Consider the following 18,586-nt stretch of genomic DNA (forward strand, 5'->3'; position numbering starts at 1 on the left):
GGCGCGCGAGATCCTGCCTCCCGGGATGCCATCCCCGGCTCCGCCCCGTGGAACCCGCCGGCAACTTTGGGATGGAGTTTGTGACGGCGCTGTGGCTCGGCCTGGCGCTGGTGCTGGGGCCGGGGCCCGCCGGGGGCCACCCGCACCCGTGCGGCGTCCTGGCGCGCCTGGGGGGCTCGGTGCGCCTGGGCGCCCTCCTGCCCCGCTCGCCCGCCGCCCGCGCCCGCGCCCGCGCCGCCCTAGCCCGGGCCTCCCTGGCGCCGCGGCTGCCCCACAACCTGAGCCTGGAGCTGGTAGCCGCCGCTACCCCCGCCCGCGACCCCGCCTCGCTAGCCCGCGGTCTGTGCCAGGTGTTGACGGCACCGGGAGTGGCGGCCCTGATCGCCTTCCCCGAGACGCGACCCGAGCTGCTGCAGCTGCACTTCCTGGCGTCCGCCACCGAGACCCCCGTGCTCAGTGTGCTGCGGCGGCAAGCGCGCGCGCCCCTTGGCTCCCCGGTACGCGCGGGGATCCGGGGCCGGATGGGAGAGCTCCCGGGAAGCTCCTGGGGCTTGGGGTCCGGGGGTCTGGAGACAGTCCTTGGGACGCACGGGACTCGGACTTCTGGACCGTAGATGGGCGGAGACTCGGAGTCGGATGACAAAGGCCCTGGATCCCTGGACCACGGATGTCCCCGGGGCTCAGGGACCCGGAATGGGAGACGGGAGCCCCGGGACGCAGGGACGTAGAGCCACGGACCTGCGGCTTGGGACCCCGCGGGACGCCTCTGGACTCCAGACGGCGGATCCCACAGGGAGCTTCCCTGGGCCTCGGAGGTGTAGACCCCCTGGGACCGAGACCCCCTTGTAGGGTCCGGGGGCGCCTTCGGATCCCCACCCGGCAGGATCGCAAGGCTGGGATGGGGAAACGGGTCTCCCTGCCCACTCTCCAGGGGCAACAGTTTCAGAGGCTGAAGCTGGAGGCCTTTCTCCCGTCAGCATCCTCCGATCCTCGAGGCATCCTCGAGGCTATCCTCGAGGCATCCTCGAGGCTATCCTCGAGGCATCCTCGAGGCTAGGCCGCCCCCACCCACAGCCTCCTTGACCTACAGCCTCCTCAGATCCCCAGACACCAAAACCCTTGTCTTCCTCCGCCACTCCTCGACCTTGGAGTTCATTGTCTTATTTCCACCCCCAGACTGGAATTTGGGTCCGAATAAGTAGAGAATGGGAAAGAGGAGAGAGGGTGACTGGCAGGGCTCTGGGAACCCCGCGGTGCCCCAGGGAGAGACCCCTCCTCTCAGGACCAGCTGGGAGGGGCCCAACGCCTGGATGTGGGGTCTGGCAGGGGGCCTCCCAACCCACCTTGAAGCCCCCTCCAGGTCTTCCTTCTTCTGAAGGCGGGGAGACCCTGATCCTAGAGGAGGCCTGGGGTCTCTTTAACCCACCTCCACTCCGTTCCTGCCCCCTCCCAATGGGAGAGATGCAGGACCCAAATCCAGGCCTGTGGGGCCCTCTGCAGCCAGATCCAGGAACTGCACCCCTGCAGTTGGACCTATCAGGCTTTGGGGAGATAATGGCTTGCCCCCTCTTCCCCTTTCCCCCTCCTCGCCCACGCCAGGGACTGAGCAGTAGTCTCCAGCCTTTCTCCCGGCATTCAGCACCCTGTCCCCACCCAGACAACATCCTGCCTACCCGAGGTGTCTGGTAAAGTTCTCATCCCACACTGAAAGCAAATCCAGGAGAACTTTTGGGGTGCCCTGGGCACAAAGTGGGGCCCTTCAGTGCCTGGTTGGCCTGGGTAAGTCTGAATAGAGAGGGGGTATGGAGCTAGGTTTTGAAGGATGTGTAGGAGTTGGCTGACCTAGATGAGGAAAGGTCTTCCAGCTGGGGAATCCAAAAACTCTGAGTGACCGCAGTCAAAAGAGCAGGCCTTGCAGGTCAAGGCAGGGCCAGGCTTTGTGCTGATGGCGATGGGGAGCCACAGAGGGGTATAGAGCAGGGGCTGGGCTGGGAGGAGGTAGACTCAAGGTCCTTTGAGTAGCTAGCAGCAGCCAGGGGACTCAGCCTGTAGCACCTGTCAGGAGCAGGTGCTGTGCGCACGCCTGGCACTCCTGGGGGCACTAGCAGAGGGGGAGGGAAGGGGGGAAGGCCCCAGTCCCCTCAGCCATACTCCTGGGCTGCAATGAGGCCCACTCCCTACATCAGCGCAAGGTGATGTGTGTTTATTGGACATGTACAGATGGGGGTGGGAAGAGTGTGGTGGGACTGTGAGGTCGCCAGCCCTAACTTGACCAACCCCTCTGCCAGAACCCGTTCCACCTGCAGCTGGACTGGGCCAGCCCCCTTGAGACACTGCTGGATGTGCTGGTATCCGTGCTGCGGGCTCACACCTGGGAGGACGTCGGCCTGGTGCTCTGCCATGTACGTGACCCTGGCAGCCTGGTGGTCTTGTGGACAAGCCGGGCGGGCCGGGCCCCGAAGCTTGTGCTGGACCTGAGCCGGCTGGAGCTGGGCGATGCAGGGCTGAGCGCACGCCTGGCACTCCTGGGGGCACCAGCCGGAGGGAAGGCCCTGGTCCCCGCAGCCATACTCCTGGGCTGCGATGTGGCCCGCTCCCAACAGGTGCTGCAGGCTGCACCCCCTGGTCCCCGCTGGCTGCTGGGCACACCGCTGCCCCCTGAGGCCCTGCCCACTGAGGGCCTGCCACCCGGAGTGCTGGCACTGGGCGAGGTGGCCCGGCCCCCGCTGGAGGCTGCCATCCAGGATGTGGTGGAACTAGTGGCCCGTGCACTGGACAGTGCTGCCCGCATGCAGCCAGAGCGTGCCCTGCTTCCCACCACAGTCAACTGCAGTGACCTACCACCACCAGAGCCCGAGTCTTCGGGCCGCCTCTTGGCACGGTGAGCAGGGCCCCGGCTGCAGGAAGCCACCTCTGCCAGTGGGCCATGACAGGTGACAAGATCGAGTGTTTGCTGTGTGCCAGATGCTGTGTCCATCTTGCATGAAAGCAGAACCTAAGAAGGGGATTCTGCGGGGCTGGGGTGGGGGCTTTGGGAGAAGAGGGAAGGGAGGAGAAAGAATGAGTGAGACTGCTGAAATGAATCACCTTCTGATCGCCAGGGCCCTCGAGGGGGACAGGGCCCAGAAACCAGAAGGCCCCACCTGGGCCTCTGAACTGGGCAGCAGCCCTTGGCTCAGGGCTGGGACATTGCCCCAGTCCCCAGGGCGCGGGTATCCTGCTTGGAAGGGGTCGTGGAATGTGGGGCTCAATAGAGCCTCCAGTGGCCCCGAGTGTGTCTGAGCCGCAAGGCCACGGGTCTCACCTCGGGGGAGGGATCCCTCTGCCCTGATGCCATCCCCACCCCCACCAGGTTCCTGGCCAACACATCCTTCTGGGGCCACACGGGGCCGGTGTGGGTAACCAGCTCCTCGCAGGTGCACATCTCCCGCAGCTTCTGCCTGTGGAGCCTCCGCCGGGACCTGAGGGGTGCCCCGGCCTGGGCCACGCTGGGTCACTGGCGGGATGGGCAGCTGGAGTTGGAGGCGTGGGGTGCGGCCGAGCAGCCCCCACCCCTGCCCGGAGCCCAGGCACGGCCCAAGCTGAGGGTGGTGACGCTGGTGGAGCATCCATTTGTGTTCGCTCGCCAGCCAGACGAAGATGGGCGGTGCCCAGCAGGGCAACTGTGCCTGGCCCCTGGCACCAACGATTCGGCCACTCTGGACGCACTCTTTGCCGCGTTGGCCGATGGCTCGGCGCCCCGCGCGCTGCGCAGGTGCTGCTACGGCTACTGCATCGACCTGCTGGAGCGCCTGGCGGAGGACACACCCTTCGACTTCGAGCTCTACATTGTGGGCGATGGCAAGTACGGCGCGCTGCGCGACGGCCGCTGGACCGGCCTGGTGGGCGACCTGCTGGCCGGGCGGGCGCACATGGCCGTCACCAGCTTCAGCATCAATTCGGCCCGCTCACAGGTGGTGGACTTCACTAGCCCTTTCTTCTCCACCAGCCTGGGCATCATGGTGCGTGCACGTGACACGGCGTCGCCCATTGGTGCCTTCATGTGGCCGCTGCACTGGTCCATGTGGCTGGGCGTCTTCGCTGCGCTGCACCTGACCGCACTCTTCCTCACCCTCTACGAGTGGCGCAGCCCCTTCGGCCTAACGCCCCGCGGCCGCAACCGGGACACCGTGTTCTCCTACTCCTCCGCCCTCAACCTCTGCTATGCCATCCTCTTTGGACGCACGGTATCCAGCAAGACGCCCAAGTGCCCAACGGGCCGCCTCCTCATGAACCTGTGGGCCATCTTCTGCCTGCTTGTGCTGTCCAGCTACACGGCCAACCTGGCTGCCGTCATGGTCGGGGACAAGACTTTCGAGGAGCTGTCTGGGATCCACGACCCCAAGGTGCGCAACTGCAGGGGGTTTATGGTCAGAGCTGAGAAGTCTAATACCCCCACCTCTATCCTCACCCCAGAGAGGGCAGCTGTTCCTTCTCTCAAACTCATACTGAGCCCAGCCCCAAGCCGGGACAACACAGGCAAGGGTGCTAGTGAGAACAGAAAGAGAAGCAAAAAGGATGGTGTGTGAGATGGTGGTAAAGTTCCAGGCAGGGCAGGGACATCCATGGTAGTCCAGTGGCTAAGACTCCGTGCTCCCAATGCAGGGGGCCTGGGTTCCATCGGTGGTTGGGGAACTAGATCTCATATGCCACAACTAAGATCCAGCGCAGCCCCCCAAAAAAGGCCCATGGAGGAAAATTAGAGTTGGGGACACAGGGCACAATGGAGAGGAAGATTTCTCCGGTGGGGGTCAGGAATGCCTCCGAGAGGCATGACACCTGAGGTGCTTGGTATCAGGGAGGAATGTGGTAAGCAGTGGCAACCGGTGCAAAGGCCTTGGGGCAGGACTGTGCTTGATGTATTGGAGGAGCAGCAAGGAAGCCTTGTGTCTGGAGCAAAGGGGTTGAGGAGGGTAGAGGGAGGAGGCGAGGGCAGGAAGGGGACAGGGCAGGGCCTGCAGGTGTGGGAGGATGTGGCCCTTGAAAACAGCTTGGCTTAGAATTTTCACTGGGAGTCCTAGAGGACTGTGGGCAGAGCAGGGCATGCCCTGGCCTACATATTTTTCTCTTTTAATGAAAAAATTTTAATATTCTGGAACAAGAATAACCATGAATGAAACCATTGCCCAGCTCTAAAATAACTTGGCCAGTTTCATTCACGCACCAATCCCAGTCACTGAATTATCCTAAAGCAAGACCCAGGCCTCCTGTCATTTCATTATGAATATTTGGGAAATTTAAACATCAGGGACCCATTTTCTCAGTTGTCTTCCCCCAACCCTGCCACAGTTTGTTTGAATCTGGATCCAAAATGCACAGACATCGAGGATGGCAGAAACCTCTTAGTTATCAAATCAAACTTAGATCCACTCACTGGTGGGCAGTGAAACCATTCTATTGACATGGGGTCATAGCGAAGGAAACCACAGGGTTTATCGCAGGTGCCAAGCAAGGAGTGCAGGCAGCTAGTGCTTAAGACCTGAACTCCTAGGTGGCCCTCAGGGAAAAGTGGTTTTCATTTGTTTGTTTTTTAATATTGGGGAAAAGACTTTAAAGACAGGGTGAGGGAGGGGGTCTTCAGGGTGTGTGTGATCAGGTGGTGGACATTCTGACTGGCTGGTGGTGAGGCACTCAGGAGTCAACATTATTAACCCTCTGGTTCTAATCAGCCTAGGGCCTCTGTGCTTATAGGCAGCATAGTTAACTTCTACCACCTGGGGGCAGGGGGAAACAGCTGAAAGGACCTGGCTCAGGATTTTTTTTTTTTTTTGGTCACACTGCATGGCATATGGGCTGTTAGTTCCCTGACCAGGGACTGAATCCATGTTCCTTGCAGAAGTGCAGAATCTTACCACTGGACCACAGAGGATCCGCTGGCTCTCGATATTAGCTATAGCACCTGAGAAGAAATTAAAAGTCCTTTGTTTTAATGACTAAACTATTTTTGTCTTGACTCTTTTCCTTTGTTTCTGCATTTTGTCACTTTGATTTATTCTTTGGAACTCAGGGAAGGCCTAGGAGCTATTTCCTATAGGCAAAAGGCAGGCAGAGGACAAGGGGGTGGTCTGTCCTGAGAAGGGCCCAGAGGGTCATTTTGACACTCCTTTTTCACTAGTGATTTGTTTGTTGAAGTTGTTTTGTGTTTTGCCCCAGAGTACCTCCCAGTGTTTGGATCTGGCTGATTTTGTCTCTGAGTGGTGTTTAGCCTCTTCTGTCCACCCCCCATCCAGGGCTTCCCAGTTAGCGATAATGGTAAAGAACCCACCTGCCAATCCAGAAGACATATTAGGAGACATGGGTTTGATCCCTGGGTCAGGAAGATTCTCTGGAGGAGACAATGGCAATCCACTCCAGTATTCTTGCCTGAAGAATCCCATGAACAGAGGAGCGCGGCAGGCTATACAGTGGAAGTGACTTAGCACACATGCTGCCCGCCCAATCCACCACCACCCTAGTGTCCTCTGTAAACCATTTTAAGGAGATCTAGATGGGCCAGCCACTCTCCACATGTGGCTACTTTTTAAATTGATTTAATTGAAAGCATGCAATAGCCATTTGAGAACAGCACAGTTGTAGAGCGTTTTCTTCCACAGAAAATTCTGGACAGTCCTGCTTACCTCAGGTCCAGCTTTTTGGAGGTTCATACCCCACCAAGGAGGCCCCGGTCAGTGTGGCCTCAGTTCAGTTCAATTCAGTCGCTCAGTCCTGTCAGACTCTTGGCGACCCCATGGATGGCAGCACGACAGGCTTCCCAGTCCATCACCAACTCCTGGAGCTTGCTCAAACTCATGTTCATCGAGTTGGTGATGCCATCCAACCATCTCATCTTCTGTTGTCCCCTTCTCCTCCTGCCTTCAATTTTTCCCAACATCAGGGTCTTTTCCAAGGAGTCAGTTCTTTGCATCAGGTGGCCAAAGTACTGGAGTTTCAGCTTCAGGCTACGTCCTTCCAATGAATATTCAGGACTGATTTCGTTTAGGATTGACTGGTTGGATCTCCGTGCTGTCCGAGGGACCCTCAACTCCAACACCACAGTTCAAAAGCATCAATTCTTCAGCGAAAGCGGGGCGTGAGGGGGGAGCGGGGGCAGGGGTCGAGGCCCTTCTGTGCTGATTGGGCGCTGGCCCGCAGCTGCACCACCCGTCTCAGGGGTTCCGTTTCGGCACGGTGTGGGAAAGCAGCGCGGAGGCCTACATCAAGAAAAGCTTCCCGGAGATGTACTCGCACGTGCGGCGCCATAGCGCACCTACCACCCCCCACGGAGTCGCCATGCTCACGTGAGGGGGGCGCGCGGGGCGGGGCGCGGGGCGGGGCCACGCGGGCGGGCGGGGGTGCTCACCCTGCCCCCATGCCCTCCGCAGGAGCGATCCCCCCAAGCTCAATGCCTTCATCATGGACAAGTCCCTCCTGGACTATGAGGTGTCCATCGACTCCGACTGCAGGCTGCTGACCGTGGGCAAGCCCTTCGTCATTGAGGGTGAGGAGTCCACAGAACCAGTGATCTGCGGGCTCCAGGAGGGTTCCGCTCCTCTGGGTCTGCGTCCAGCCTGTCCCAACCCAATGCCCGGCCTCCCCCAGGCTATGGTATCGGACTCCCCAGAAATTCACCGCTCACCTCCAACCTGTCCGAGTTCATCAGCCGCTACAAGTCCTCCGGCTTCATCGACTTACTGCATGACAAGTGGTACAAGATGGTGCCTTGTGGGAAGCGGGTCTTCGCGGTGACGGAGGTGCGGCAGGTCCCCGCACGTGGGGTGGGGGTCGGCGTGGGGGAGCCCCCGAACCTGCGTGGTCCTTCACCAGGGTAGGGAACCTCTGCTCATTCCCAAGACCAGTGTATTTGCCTGCTTTTGTGCATTCTATTCATCCTACAAAACCCCAGCTCTAGTGCCCTCTTGTCCATGAAACCTCTGAAAATGTAGCCCCAGGCCCTTCTCTCTGGCCCAACCTCTGTCCCCACTCCCTTCCAAGGTCCGGGCTCCCCCGGGGTCTGCTATGACCTAGAGGGACTATGTGCCTGTTGCTGCTGCTGCTGCTGAGTCGCTTCAGTCATGTTCGACTCTGTGCGACCCCGTAGACGGCAGCCCACTAGGCTCCCCTGTCCCTGGGATTCTCCAGGCAAGAACACTGGAGTCGGTTGCCATTTCCTTCTCCAGTGCATGAAAGTGCAAAGTGAAAGTGAAGTCGCTCAGTCGTGTCCGAGTCTTAGCGACCCCATGGACTGCAGCCTACCAAGCTCCTCCATCCGTGGGATTTTCCAGGCAAGAGTACTGGAGTGGGGTGCCATTGCCTTCTCCAATGGCACCCAACTCCAGCATCCTGCCCACAGACCCTGCAGATGGGCATCTACCACTTCTCCGGACTCTTCGTGCTGCTCTGCCTGGGTCTGGGTAGTGCTCTGCTCAGCTCCCTGGGTGAGCACGTCTTCTACCACCTGGCGCTGCCACGCATCCGAAGGGGCAACAAGCTGCAGTACTGGCTGCACACGAGTCAGGTGAGGAGCTGGCCAACCCAGGGGGTGGTGGGGCGGGAGGGGGGCTGGGGGAGGGTCCTGTCTTCCCACAGAGCCGAATTCTTGGCTCCTAGAGAATTCATCGCGCCCTCAACACAGAGCTGCCAGAGGGGCAGGAAGAGGCGGAGTCGAGGTAAGGGGCTTGGGGGGCGGTTCTACACCCCAGCAACTCCCACACCTGCCCTCTGTCGCCTGGGTCCACACCTTCCACTGGCGTCCTCCTCAGGAATTTTGACCCTAAAGGGCAGATGGGGACTGTGGGTAGGACATGGCTGCCCAGCCCATCCATCCCCTAGGGGTCTCGAGGAGTCGCAGAACACACAGGCTACCCCCGCGGGCCCAGGGGGCTGGACACGGGCGCGCCCCGCCGCAGTGAGGGAGCGTCGAGTGTGTTTCCTGCTGGACCATACTGTGGTCTCTGCCTCCCCCGACGCGGACGTCCCAGATTCGGATGCAGCCGGGGCCGCGCCACCTGAGGCCCCCGTCTGTTCCAATGGCCCGCCCGCCAAGCTTCGGTCTGGCGCTCCGCTCCCCGGGGAGCTGGAGGAGCTGGAGCAGTACATTGCAGGCGCGCAGGAGAGGCTCCGCCAGGCACTGCTGCGGCGCAGGGCGCTCCTGGCCCAGCTTGGGGACAGCACCTGTGAGCTGCCGTGCACATGGCTCCTGGCCTGCGAGGAAGCACCGGAGGTGGCCTCCTGAAGTGGGATCCAGCCCTTCTCCACCTACTGCACCTGCTCCGAGGGGGGCCACCCGTCCATAGGGTGGAACCTCCCTTCCCGCGAGTCTCCCTAGGCTCCCCCTACCCTACCCCACCCCCCAACACACAGATGCTGGCTAGACGCTGTCAACAGTTTATTCTATATACAAACACCATTTTGTACACTGCAATTAAATAAGAGTGGAATGAGCACTCTTCTGCATTCCTCACAGAGTGATTGGGTTGGGTCACCGGCCACCTCCCCACCCACAGCAGGGCGGAACCCTGGATCCCCTGGCTGCCTTAGATGTTGGCGCCTATGCGCCATCGAGGCCGAGCTCCACCTTCCCGGGCCCCCAGCCCAGGCACGTAGGGTGGCCGTGGAAAGGCACTGGGCATGACAGAGCACCAGCTAAGCCAGCCCCACCTGATGCTTTGCTCCGGGGCAGCTTGCTCCAGACCTTTCACCACCCTTTCAGAACCTTCCATGGAGCCCCCACCCCTTCTACCCTGGTTCACAGGCTGGTCTTGATTTACTAGCTGAGGAGACCCACCAGGGACAGGCTGTAGGCTGGCCCCATGCCCTGGGGAAGAGACACCTGCCTCCCAGCAAACCTGATGGACCCCAAACCACCTAAGGCAGGCTGAGCATTCCCAGAGCCACTGGGGACAGTCTCCCTGACCCCCGAGGGCTCCAGCCAGGTCACACCCAGCTGGCTTGGACAGCCAGGGATAAAGGCCGTCAGCTGCCCAGGGCTCAGGAGCCGACTTCCGAGGGCGTATCCACTAGATCGGTGGATGCAGGGCTGGGTCTGCCCCCCCCGGTGGTCTGAGGGACTGCATCAGACCCTGGAGAGTTGCTTGTAGGGGCACTGTCCTGGGGGCCCCGTAGGAGGCCCCCACTGGGGCTCAGGGGGCTGCCTGGCCGCTGGTCCAGGAGAGAGGCGCTCAGGCCAGACAGGAAGGAGGCGTCTGTGATGATGGCAGCCGTCTCTGCCATCCAACCCAGGTCACCACTGGCTGCTGCAGCCACTGAGGCCGCTGCGGCCACCAGGGAGCTAGGTGCCTCAGCCACGGGCCCGGGGCCCCCGCCAGCACCTGGCAAGCCAGGGCCCAGGGCAGGGGACTGGCTAGCAGCGTCGGGGGTGATAGGTGGGATGCCTCCATTATTGTTCAGGTCATCCGGCAGGGCAGTGGGGGTTCCGGGGCCCAGCGGTGGTGTCTGCAGCAGCATCTCCTGGACACGGATCTGCTGCAGGATGGCGGGTAGTTCGTAGTGGTGGAAGAAGTAGATCATGGAATGCTGGGGGGGCAGGCACCGGGTCAGGCGAGGGACCCCCAACAGGCTGGACCCTCAGGCCACCAGTCGCAAGGAAAGCCCACCTCACCTGGATGAAGAGCCAGGAGGTGACGAGTGCCAGGCTGCTGTACTGCCCATTGAAGCGGTAGTGGTAAGCGTAGAAGGCAAAGTGGTACAGGTAGAAGAACCTGCAAGGGGAACAATGAGGTGCTGCCCACCCAGCTGCCTCCACCCCAGACCACACGGCCCCCGGTGCCCACCGAAGCCAGTGCCGCTTGCTGGTGTTGGTGTGGCAGCAGATGGCATCATACTGGTCAGCCAGCCACACGATGAGGATGATGTAGAAGGCTGTGGTGGTGTCGTTGAAGAACTCAGACATGATTGCCTCCATTCCTGGTGGGGGGAGACAGGAGCCCCCAGTTGAGGTGGGTGGCCAGCATGCCAGGGAAGGGGGCAGGGTGTGGGGGCACAGGGTCCTCACCCACGAGGGCCAGGATGACGGTCAGCAGGGGCGCTGCGGGGAAGGCGATGGCCATGTTCATCTCCAGCATCTGCAGCAGGTCCACTGCGGGAGAGGGCACCGGGCGGGCAGACCGGGTGAGGCGCCCGGAAGGGGGGAGGGGCAGGGGAGGTGGCCAGAGGGGATACTCACCAATGAAGACGAAAATCTGGTGGTGGGAGTAGCGCAGCAACATGGACACACTCAGGGTCTGCAAGTGGGCCACCGTGAGGCCTTGGATGGCTGCCCTGCTCCTCCAGCCCCACCCCGCCCCACCCCACCCTGCTTGAGGCACTCACAAAGATGACCATGATGACGAAGGCAGCCAGGTAGGACGTGCGGGCCATCCACATGCTCACAAAGCGGTAGTGCTCCCCAGACACCACATTCCTCAGGAAGCCTGCATGAGGGGTGGAGTGGAAGAGGCAGTGAGCAAGCGCCCTAGCCCAAGCCCCACCTAAGCAGGCCCCGCCTTCGCCCCGCACCTTTGTTCTCCTCATTCTCTGCCAGGCCCTTCACGCTGGACATGAGGATGTCATCATAGCCCAGGAACTCGGCCAGCAGCAGGCGGCTGAAACGGTCACCAAAGCACTGGTCCCGCGTGGGATCTGTGGGCAGGACCGGGACAGCGATGTTAGTCCAGGGACACAGAACTCCACTGCCCAGCAGAGCTGTGACTGACAGGTGTGGAGGAATGGAGCCCTGGGAAGTTTCCTGCAATTGGGCAGCAAGGGCAACCCTGAGACCTTGGACACAAGTGCTTCCGGGTCACCCCTCCCTGAGGAAGATACCCAAGATTGAGGAGGAAGGAGGTCCCTCCCCTGGGCCTTGCTCTGCTCAGCAGGGGCACTCACCCAGTGTGACCACCATGACGGGGATGCTGAGCCGCTGGCGCGTGGCCTGCGACAACCTCAGGAAGCCGTACTCCAGCGAGTACTCCACGATGTACTCGTCTTGCGGCCAGGCTGCATGCAGGGACGGCTGATCAGCAAAGGAGCCCTCTCCTGGGAGGTCTGGGGGGACTGTACCACACCCCCACCTCCATCACTGGACGTAGCCCCAGGGAGTGGTGGTACCTTTTGGGGGCGTCTCAGGGAATGGGAACTCCTGGCTGTCATTTAAGGCCTCGGGGCCACCTGGTGGCTTGAACACCTTGGGCTCGATGTCCAGCTCAAACTGCACAGTGGGAAGCAGAGGTCAGTAGGCCCTTGGTACCTAACGCTTGGCCTGAAGGTCTCTACCCCCCTCCAATGGAAGGAGATGTACCCCGACCCATGAAAGCCCTAACTCCAACACTGAGCTCCGAGATTTCCGGGTGAGGGTCTGAGGGACAGGATCAGCGACATGGGGCCTCCTGCTGGGTCTACACCAACACTCCACCCACACCCACCTCTGGCCACCTGAGCACAGCCCTCCCTCTAGGCTTCCCATCCTGTGGGCAGCCACAGCACCAAGGATAGCCAGAACCACCTCAGGGCTCTGAGCCCAAAGCCTGCTTCTCAGCCTGTCTGCCCTCAGCACCCTAGAACCAGGCCTTCAGTAAACAGCTGGGAAACGGCCCAGCAGGTCAGGAGTGTCCCCTGCAGCCCTAACCACGTCCCGGCTGCTCACCTTGATGGAGCTGTTCCCGAACATGTCCATGGTCAGCTCCTCCTCCTCGTCCTCCTCTAACTCCAGGCCATCTGGCTCCACGGCCAGGCCGGGGAAGCTGCCATGGCCACCATCGCAGAACTGCAGGAAGACGGGCGCGCGGCTCGAGTTGTGCTGCACCTCTACCCGCAGGATGCCCTCACGGGGCCACTTGTCACGCACGTGCTCCAGGCAGTTGATAGGTGAGCGGGAGAAGACGATGTGGATGTAGGCCAGAACAAAGAGCACGAACAGGGCCTGCAGGGCAGGGAGCGGTCAGCGGGGAGCTGCCTGGGACCTGCCCCCCGAAATGAGGACCGTTCCTAGTACAGGCCTCCACAGCTGTAGAGCCTCTCACAGGCCAGCCTGCACCGGGGCCAGAGATGTGGCCACAGGCTCAGTGTCTCTGGGAATCCCAAGCACCTCTCCACAACGTGTATGGGGACCTGTGAGCTGACGACGGGAGTCAGGAAAGCATGGGGCCTACGTTGGCAGCAGGCTGCAGTCAGAGCTGACCCATAGCCCCAGCTGTGTCCCCTGGGCCCCAGTGTCCAGGACACCGTTCACCCTCGGCCATGAGGACAACACCGCACCACATGCCGAGACGTCACAGAAAGTGCTGACATGCAGGTGGCACGATGCCAGGGGCTGCCTGAGCTTGTCCCTGCAAGGCACGTGCCTGCCATCATTTCCAGTTTGCAGACAGGAAACCAAGGCACAGGCCACACAGCCAGGAGGGGGTGGAGCCAGGAGTTAAACCTGGAGGAAACACCAGGTAGTGTAGCTAGGTTCTGAGAGGGGCATATGGATAGATGGGGTACCCGCGACCTCAGAGTGGCCAAGTCCCCACTGTCACCCTGGAGTCCCTTCCAGCGCCCCTCACAGCCCCCCCACCATGAACTGAAACCCCAGGTACGGTCCATCACCCTGACCAGTTGGGTGGGTGCCTAGAGATGGGCCAAGACTCTCGCCCCACTGGACAAGGCCTGCCCCTGAGCTGGACCTGGTTCCCCACAGCCTCCCTGAAACAAGCTGGCAAACAGCGGCCTCCTAAGACCCCATGGGCAGACACGGCCGGCGGCCCCGCCCACCAGGCGGCCCCGCCCCCTTATCGCTCTCAGCATTTCAGGAATCCATCCAAGGCCTTTTCTGTCCTCTGCCTGGCAACTGGCCTGGCCATATCACAAGCCCTGGGTACTCTAGCCCCCAACCTCTGGTACCCCGTGACTGAACATTCCACCTCACTGGCCACGCTGTCCCACCAGCTCCAGGGCCTTTGCACACGCCATCCCTGCACCCACCTCCTTCCTCCCAGCCTGAGGTCATCTGCTCTGACTTGGACCCTGCCCTGGTAGCTGCTGCCTCTTCCCCATTCCTCCTGGTCAGCCACTCATCTCTGGTCCCAAAGACTGGCACAAGGTGGCAGGGGGCACGTGGTGGCAGGGAGCAAGGGAGGGGGGGAACCAGCTCTGCAGGTGGGAGCAGAACAGGTGCCATAGGAAGAGGCGACCAAGTGAGGTGGGGAGGGAAACTTGATCTCCAACAAGACTCCAGAAGCTAGGCAGCTGGAAAGCAAAGAAGGGAGCTTTCTGGAACTCAGCAGCCTCACAGATTGACTAGCTCAGCCTTCACTTTGCAAAGGAGGGAAACCAAAAGCACCAGGGGGCAGGGAGGGACCTGAGAATTGAGGGGGGCCTTCTGGCCGCAGCCCCGTGGAGAGAAAAGATGTAGGGAGCTAAGGGTGGCCTGATCCCATGGGCCCCCACACCAGGGGCACAGCCTGGATGTGCGGCCTGTCTGTGCAGTCGGCCCAATCCCTGACTTGCTCCTTGGTCCCAATTGGGAAGCAAGCGGAAGAACAAAGCCAAGGCCTCAGGCTGGACTCTCAGGAAGGCTGAGCTCCGTGGGGGCCCACCTCACACAGGGCACTCACTCCCTCGGGTGACACGGGCTCCTCCTGAGGGTGCAGGGAGGCCAGGGCTTCCTTCCAGGAGGCAACCACGCCCACACCCGGCCTTCTGCCCACTCTCAAGCTGCTCATGGCTCCCACGCACCAGGTAAGGGAAGCCCTACTGAGGAACACTCCAGAGTCCAGGCCCCCGGGGAGGACACCTGCTGCCGCTCAGGACCTGAGAGGCTCAGTGGGGACCCACTCCCAGGTCTGTAGGACAGCCCTGCACGCGCCCCTGCTACCCAACCCCAAGAGCTGCCGGCTCCCAACCTCGCTGGCCCGTGCCCCACCTGCCTCAGACCCCTTTCTGTGGACAAGGAATTCAAGCTCCCTCCGAAGTCGGCAACCATGGTCCCAGCCCCCACCCAGGGAGCCCTCCAGGACAGGACACAAACAAGAACCGCCATTTCTCCATTTCCTCAGACCCGCCAGACAGCCGGGGTCCGGCACCTAGCGGCTCCCTCCCTGATTAAGACCCCTCTTTGGAGGGACCCACGCCGGCCCTCCGCACAGCCGAGGGAGGACGAGGGGCGGGTCCGCGGGACGCCCCTCACCGAGCCACCAGCGGCACCGCTGGCTGGGGCTCTGCCAGAAACCCTGGTGACGTGACCTCGGCCTGGTCACCTTCCCCCAGAAGGGGTAGAATCTGAGTTGGAGCAGAAGGGCTCCAGGAGGCTCGCCCCAAGAAAAAGGGGGAGAGAAAAGTGGGGCGCAGCTTCCGGTGCAGGTGGGCGGTCCGGGGGTGTGTCCAAAAAGGCGGCAGTGGCGTTGGGCCCGGAATCCCCGGGTATGCGGTTCGCGGCGAGATCAGGCTCAGTAGTGGGGACGGGGTCATCCCGGGATGAGGATCCCAGGCGACAGAGTCGAGGGTCGCGGGACTGGGCTATGGTCTCCCGAGGTGGCGACGCGGGGAAAGGCGAGGCCAGCGGTGGGGTGCGGCCTGGAGGGGCTGGGAGTGAGTTCCTGGAATCGGGATCAGGGGCCACTAACTCGGGGAGGTTAGGGCCTTGCCGGGTGGAAGTTTCTGGGAAGGGTGGCGGGGGTGGCAGGCTTAAGGAAAGGGTCACAACCGGCCCCGCCGGGTCTATGCCTCCGGGAGGAAGGGGCACGCTGTCCCGGGCGGAGTCAGAGGTCGAAACTCAGGGGTAGGGGGGGGTCCATCCGCTGGGGTTAAGGGTCGGGGCAGCGGTCACCTTGAGCAACACGAAAAACTCGAAGAGTCGACGGAAGGCGGGCGGGAAGAGGCGCGAGTAGGTGACAGCCATCTTGAAGAAGAGCGCGTGGAAAAGCCGGTCGCGCACGTTGATGAGAGGATTGGGGTTGAGGTTGGGGGTGCGAGGCCCGCGCGCGGGGGCCGGGCCGCCGCCGCCGCCGCCGCCACCACCACCGCCACCACCGCCGTTGGGCCCAGGCCCCGGGGCCCCGGGTGCCGCGTGCTCCGACATGCCGCCCAGCGTAGCACCCTAACGGCCCGCGGCTCCCCGAGGACGCCTCCTGGCCGCCATCGGCAGTCTTCGCCGCCGCCGCGCTGCTTACAGCCGCCGGGCCGCCGCCGCCATCTTCCGCCTCCGCACCCCAGCTGACGCCAGCGAGTCGCCGCGAAGGCTAGAGCGGCCTCCTTGCGCTCGCGGTGCACGCTGGGAAGCCGGCGGCCGGCCCGCGGTTGCTCCGCCTTCTGGAGTCAGCCGGCTCGCGAGCGCCGAGGGGCGGGGCTGCGTCTGGCCCCTGTCTTTCGCATATTGCCCCCACTAGCCTCCACCGCTGCAACTCGAGCGTCAAAATTAGTCAATATCTGAGGCGTTTAGAAGTGATAAAATATACTGAAAGGAAATACGACTGTTGGAGCTGTTTTCTACTTTGGACTCTAGAAAACTATACTGAAAATAGGCTCACAGTAGAGTGTTCTGGCTGAAAAATGATTTGATTTGCGGTCTTTAAATTACGTCCCCAGAAAACTTGTGCGGAATTCTTTAGGCCGGGGCCGCTGTTCCCCTAAGCAGACTAACCTGATGCGCCGTGACGTCATAAAGGCCCGTGACGTTGCAGGGTCTAGCTTAAGTACCACCTCCCCATTCTGAAGGAGATCAGCCCTGGGATTTCTTTGGAAGGAATGATGCTAAAGCTGAAACTCCAGTACTTTGGCCACCTCATGCGAAGAGTTGACTCATTGGAAAAGACTCTGATGCTGGGAGGGATTGGGAGCAGGAGGAGAACGGGACGACAGAGGATGAGATGGCTGGATGGCATCACTGACTCGAAGGACATGAGTCTGAGTGAACTCCGGGAGTTGGTGATGCACACACAGGGAGGCCTGGCGTGCTGCGATTCATGGGGTCGCAAAGAGTCAGACACGACTGAGCGACTGAACTGAACTAAACTGAACCCCCATCTCGTGGAGGTCGGTGACTGGAAGAACTAACGGACCTCTCTCCCTCTCTCTGCACTTGGTGGCGGTCCGGGGGATTTTAGGGGTCCAGAAGAGGCTCAGTGAACTGCTTTTGCCCAACCTTCCAGCCTTCGGTCCGCTCCCGACTTTTGGTTGTTCATTCGCTCAGTCGTGTTTGACTCTGCGACCTCATGGACTGCAGCACGCCAGGCTTCCCTCTTCTTCACAATCTCCAGAAATTTGCCCAAACTCGTGTCCACTGAGTCGGTGATGCCATCCAACCGTCTCATCCTGACTAGGTTTTCCTTTTGAGAACGCGGGCCGGTCAGCACCACCCATCTCTCTCCGGCTCTTAGGGCGCCAGACCCGCCGTTCCAGTCTTTCCAGGACGGCTGAGCGGACAGCCCTTTGTCAACTAAAGCGGGATCGCAAATGGTCTGTACCTGACCATGCCCTCCTTGTTGACTGCCACCAGTTGCCCGCTTGAGATGTCCCAGACCTGGGAGCCCACATATGGACTACAGACATGCTCATTCATTCATCTTTGAAAAGCCTGAGCGCCTCCTAGCAGCCATGGTAGTAACAGAATCCAACATTCACTAAGCACCTGCTGTATGCCAAGTACAGTACTTCCACCCCGTGCTCCAAAGCAAGAATGGGTGGGCTGCAGCAGGGAGCATGGAAGGGCAGGAGGAGCCAGAGGCTGGGTGTGGGAGAGGACACCTGAGTACAGAGGTTGGGGAAGGACACCCAGAGAACATTAAGAAGGGACAGTCAGGGCCTCTGAGAAACCAGGGTGTGAGGTAGGCATGGCGGGGAAGAGACTTTTCAGCTGTTCTAGAGCCTCAGAGAACTTTCCAGACCTACCTGCCTGGCTTCATAATCCGGGGAGCCCCACTTCCTTGAGGTGGACAGGAAGCTAAGGTCATCCCATCTCTTCCTCTTTCATAGAGAATGCCCTGTATGGGGGCCTAGCATACAGTGGCTGCTCAACCAATGCACATTTTTGATATTGTTACAGGTCACCCCCAGATCATTTACTGGTCACAAAAGGAGAACACAAACTCCTCTTTTATAATGGCGAGGCCAGTCGATGTACCCTTGATCTGGGGAGAAAACCCAGCCACTCAGTGGGGGTGAGTGGGGGTGCTGTGGGTCCCTGAAATGTGCAGCGAGGTCTAATGCGTTAGCCATATGTGACTCCTAACTTCTGGAAATGTGGTCAGTGCAGCTGAGGAATGGGATTTTAAACTATATTTTCATTGAGGTAATTTGTATTGAAGTAGGGCCGTGTGGCAAGCGACTTCTGTACCGGCAATCCCCGTCTAGCACTTACTTCCACGTTAGAGAGACACTCAACCCAGGGGAGCAAATGAAAGTTACTGTCACCAAAAAGGAAAATGGGGGGAAACAGTTCTAAATCTAATACAAAGATACGGAGAAGGGCCAGGCTCCGCACTTCTGGGGACAGTCGGCGATTTTATTTTACTTTATTTTATTCTTTTTTAATTGGAGGATAACTGTTCTACAACGTTGTGGTGGTTTCTGCTTTTTTTGGTTTGGGTTCATCTTC

General features: G+C 60.7%; 2 protein-coding genes across 5 annotated transcripts; one reads left to right on the forward strand and one right to left on the reverse strand.

The window, feature by feature from the left end:
- Positions 1-71: 71 nt before the first annotated feature.
- Positions 72-9,250, forward strand: GRIN3B (glutamate ionotropic receptor NMDA type subunit 3B). The gene is made up of 9 exons (XM_052643978.1): positions 72-497; positions 2,289-2,881; positions 3,353-4,385; positions 7,171-7,316; positions 7,401-7,516; positions 7,618-7,769; positions 8,369-8,533; positions 8,626-8,684; positions 8,848-9,250. Exons 1-9 carry the CDS (start codon positions 72-74, stop codon positions 9,248-9,250), a joined length of 3,093 nt encoding a protein of 1,030 aa, XP_052499938.1.
- A 138-nt stretch (positions 9,251-9,388) lies between these two features.
- On the reverse strand, positions 9,389-16,210 carry TMEM259 (transmembrane protein 259). Of its 4 annotated transcripts, none has more exons than XM_052643309.1 (11): positions 15,821-16,210; positions 12,659-12,778; positions 12,124-12,223; positions 11,902-12,012; positions 11,533-11,655; positions 11,347-11,447; positions 11,201-11,258; positions 11,030-11,113; positions 10,809-10,941; positions 10,637-10,736; positions 9,389-10,551 (listed from the first exon to the last, which is right to left on the reverse strand). In XM_052643309.1, exons 1-11 carry the CDS (start codon positions 16,070-16,072, stop codon positions 10,006-10,008), a joined length of 1,728 nt encoding a protein of 575 aa, XP_052499269.1. In that variant the 5' UTR covers positions 16,073-16,210; the 3' UTR covers positions 9,389-10,005. The 4 variants fall into 4 exon arrangements, with proteins under 4 accessions (XP_052499269.1, XP_052499268.1, XP_052499267.1 ...); XM_052643308.1 differs by having other exon boundaries at positions 11,030-11,110; positions 12,659-12,934; positions 15,821-16,209; XM_052643307.1 differs by having other exon boundaries at positions 12,659-12,934; positions 15,821-16,209.
- Positions 16,211-18,586: the final 2,376 nt, after the last annotated feature.

Source organism: Budorcas taxicolor, chromosome 7 (genome assembly GCF_023091745.1).
Source record: "Budorcas taxicolor isolate Tak-1 chromosome 7, Takin1.1, whole genome shotgun sequence".
Classification (NCBI taxonomy): Eukaryota; Metazoa; Chordata; class Mammalia; order Artiodactyla; family Bovidae; genus Budorcas; species Budorcas taxicolor.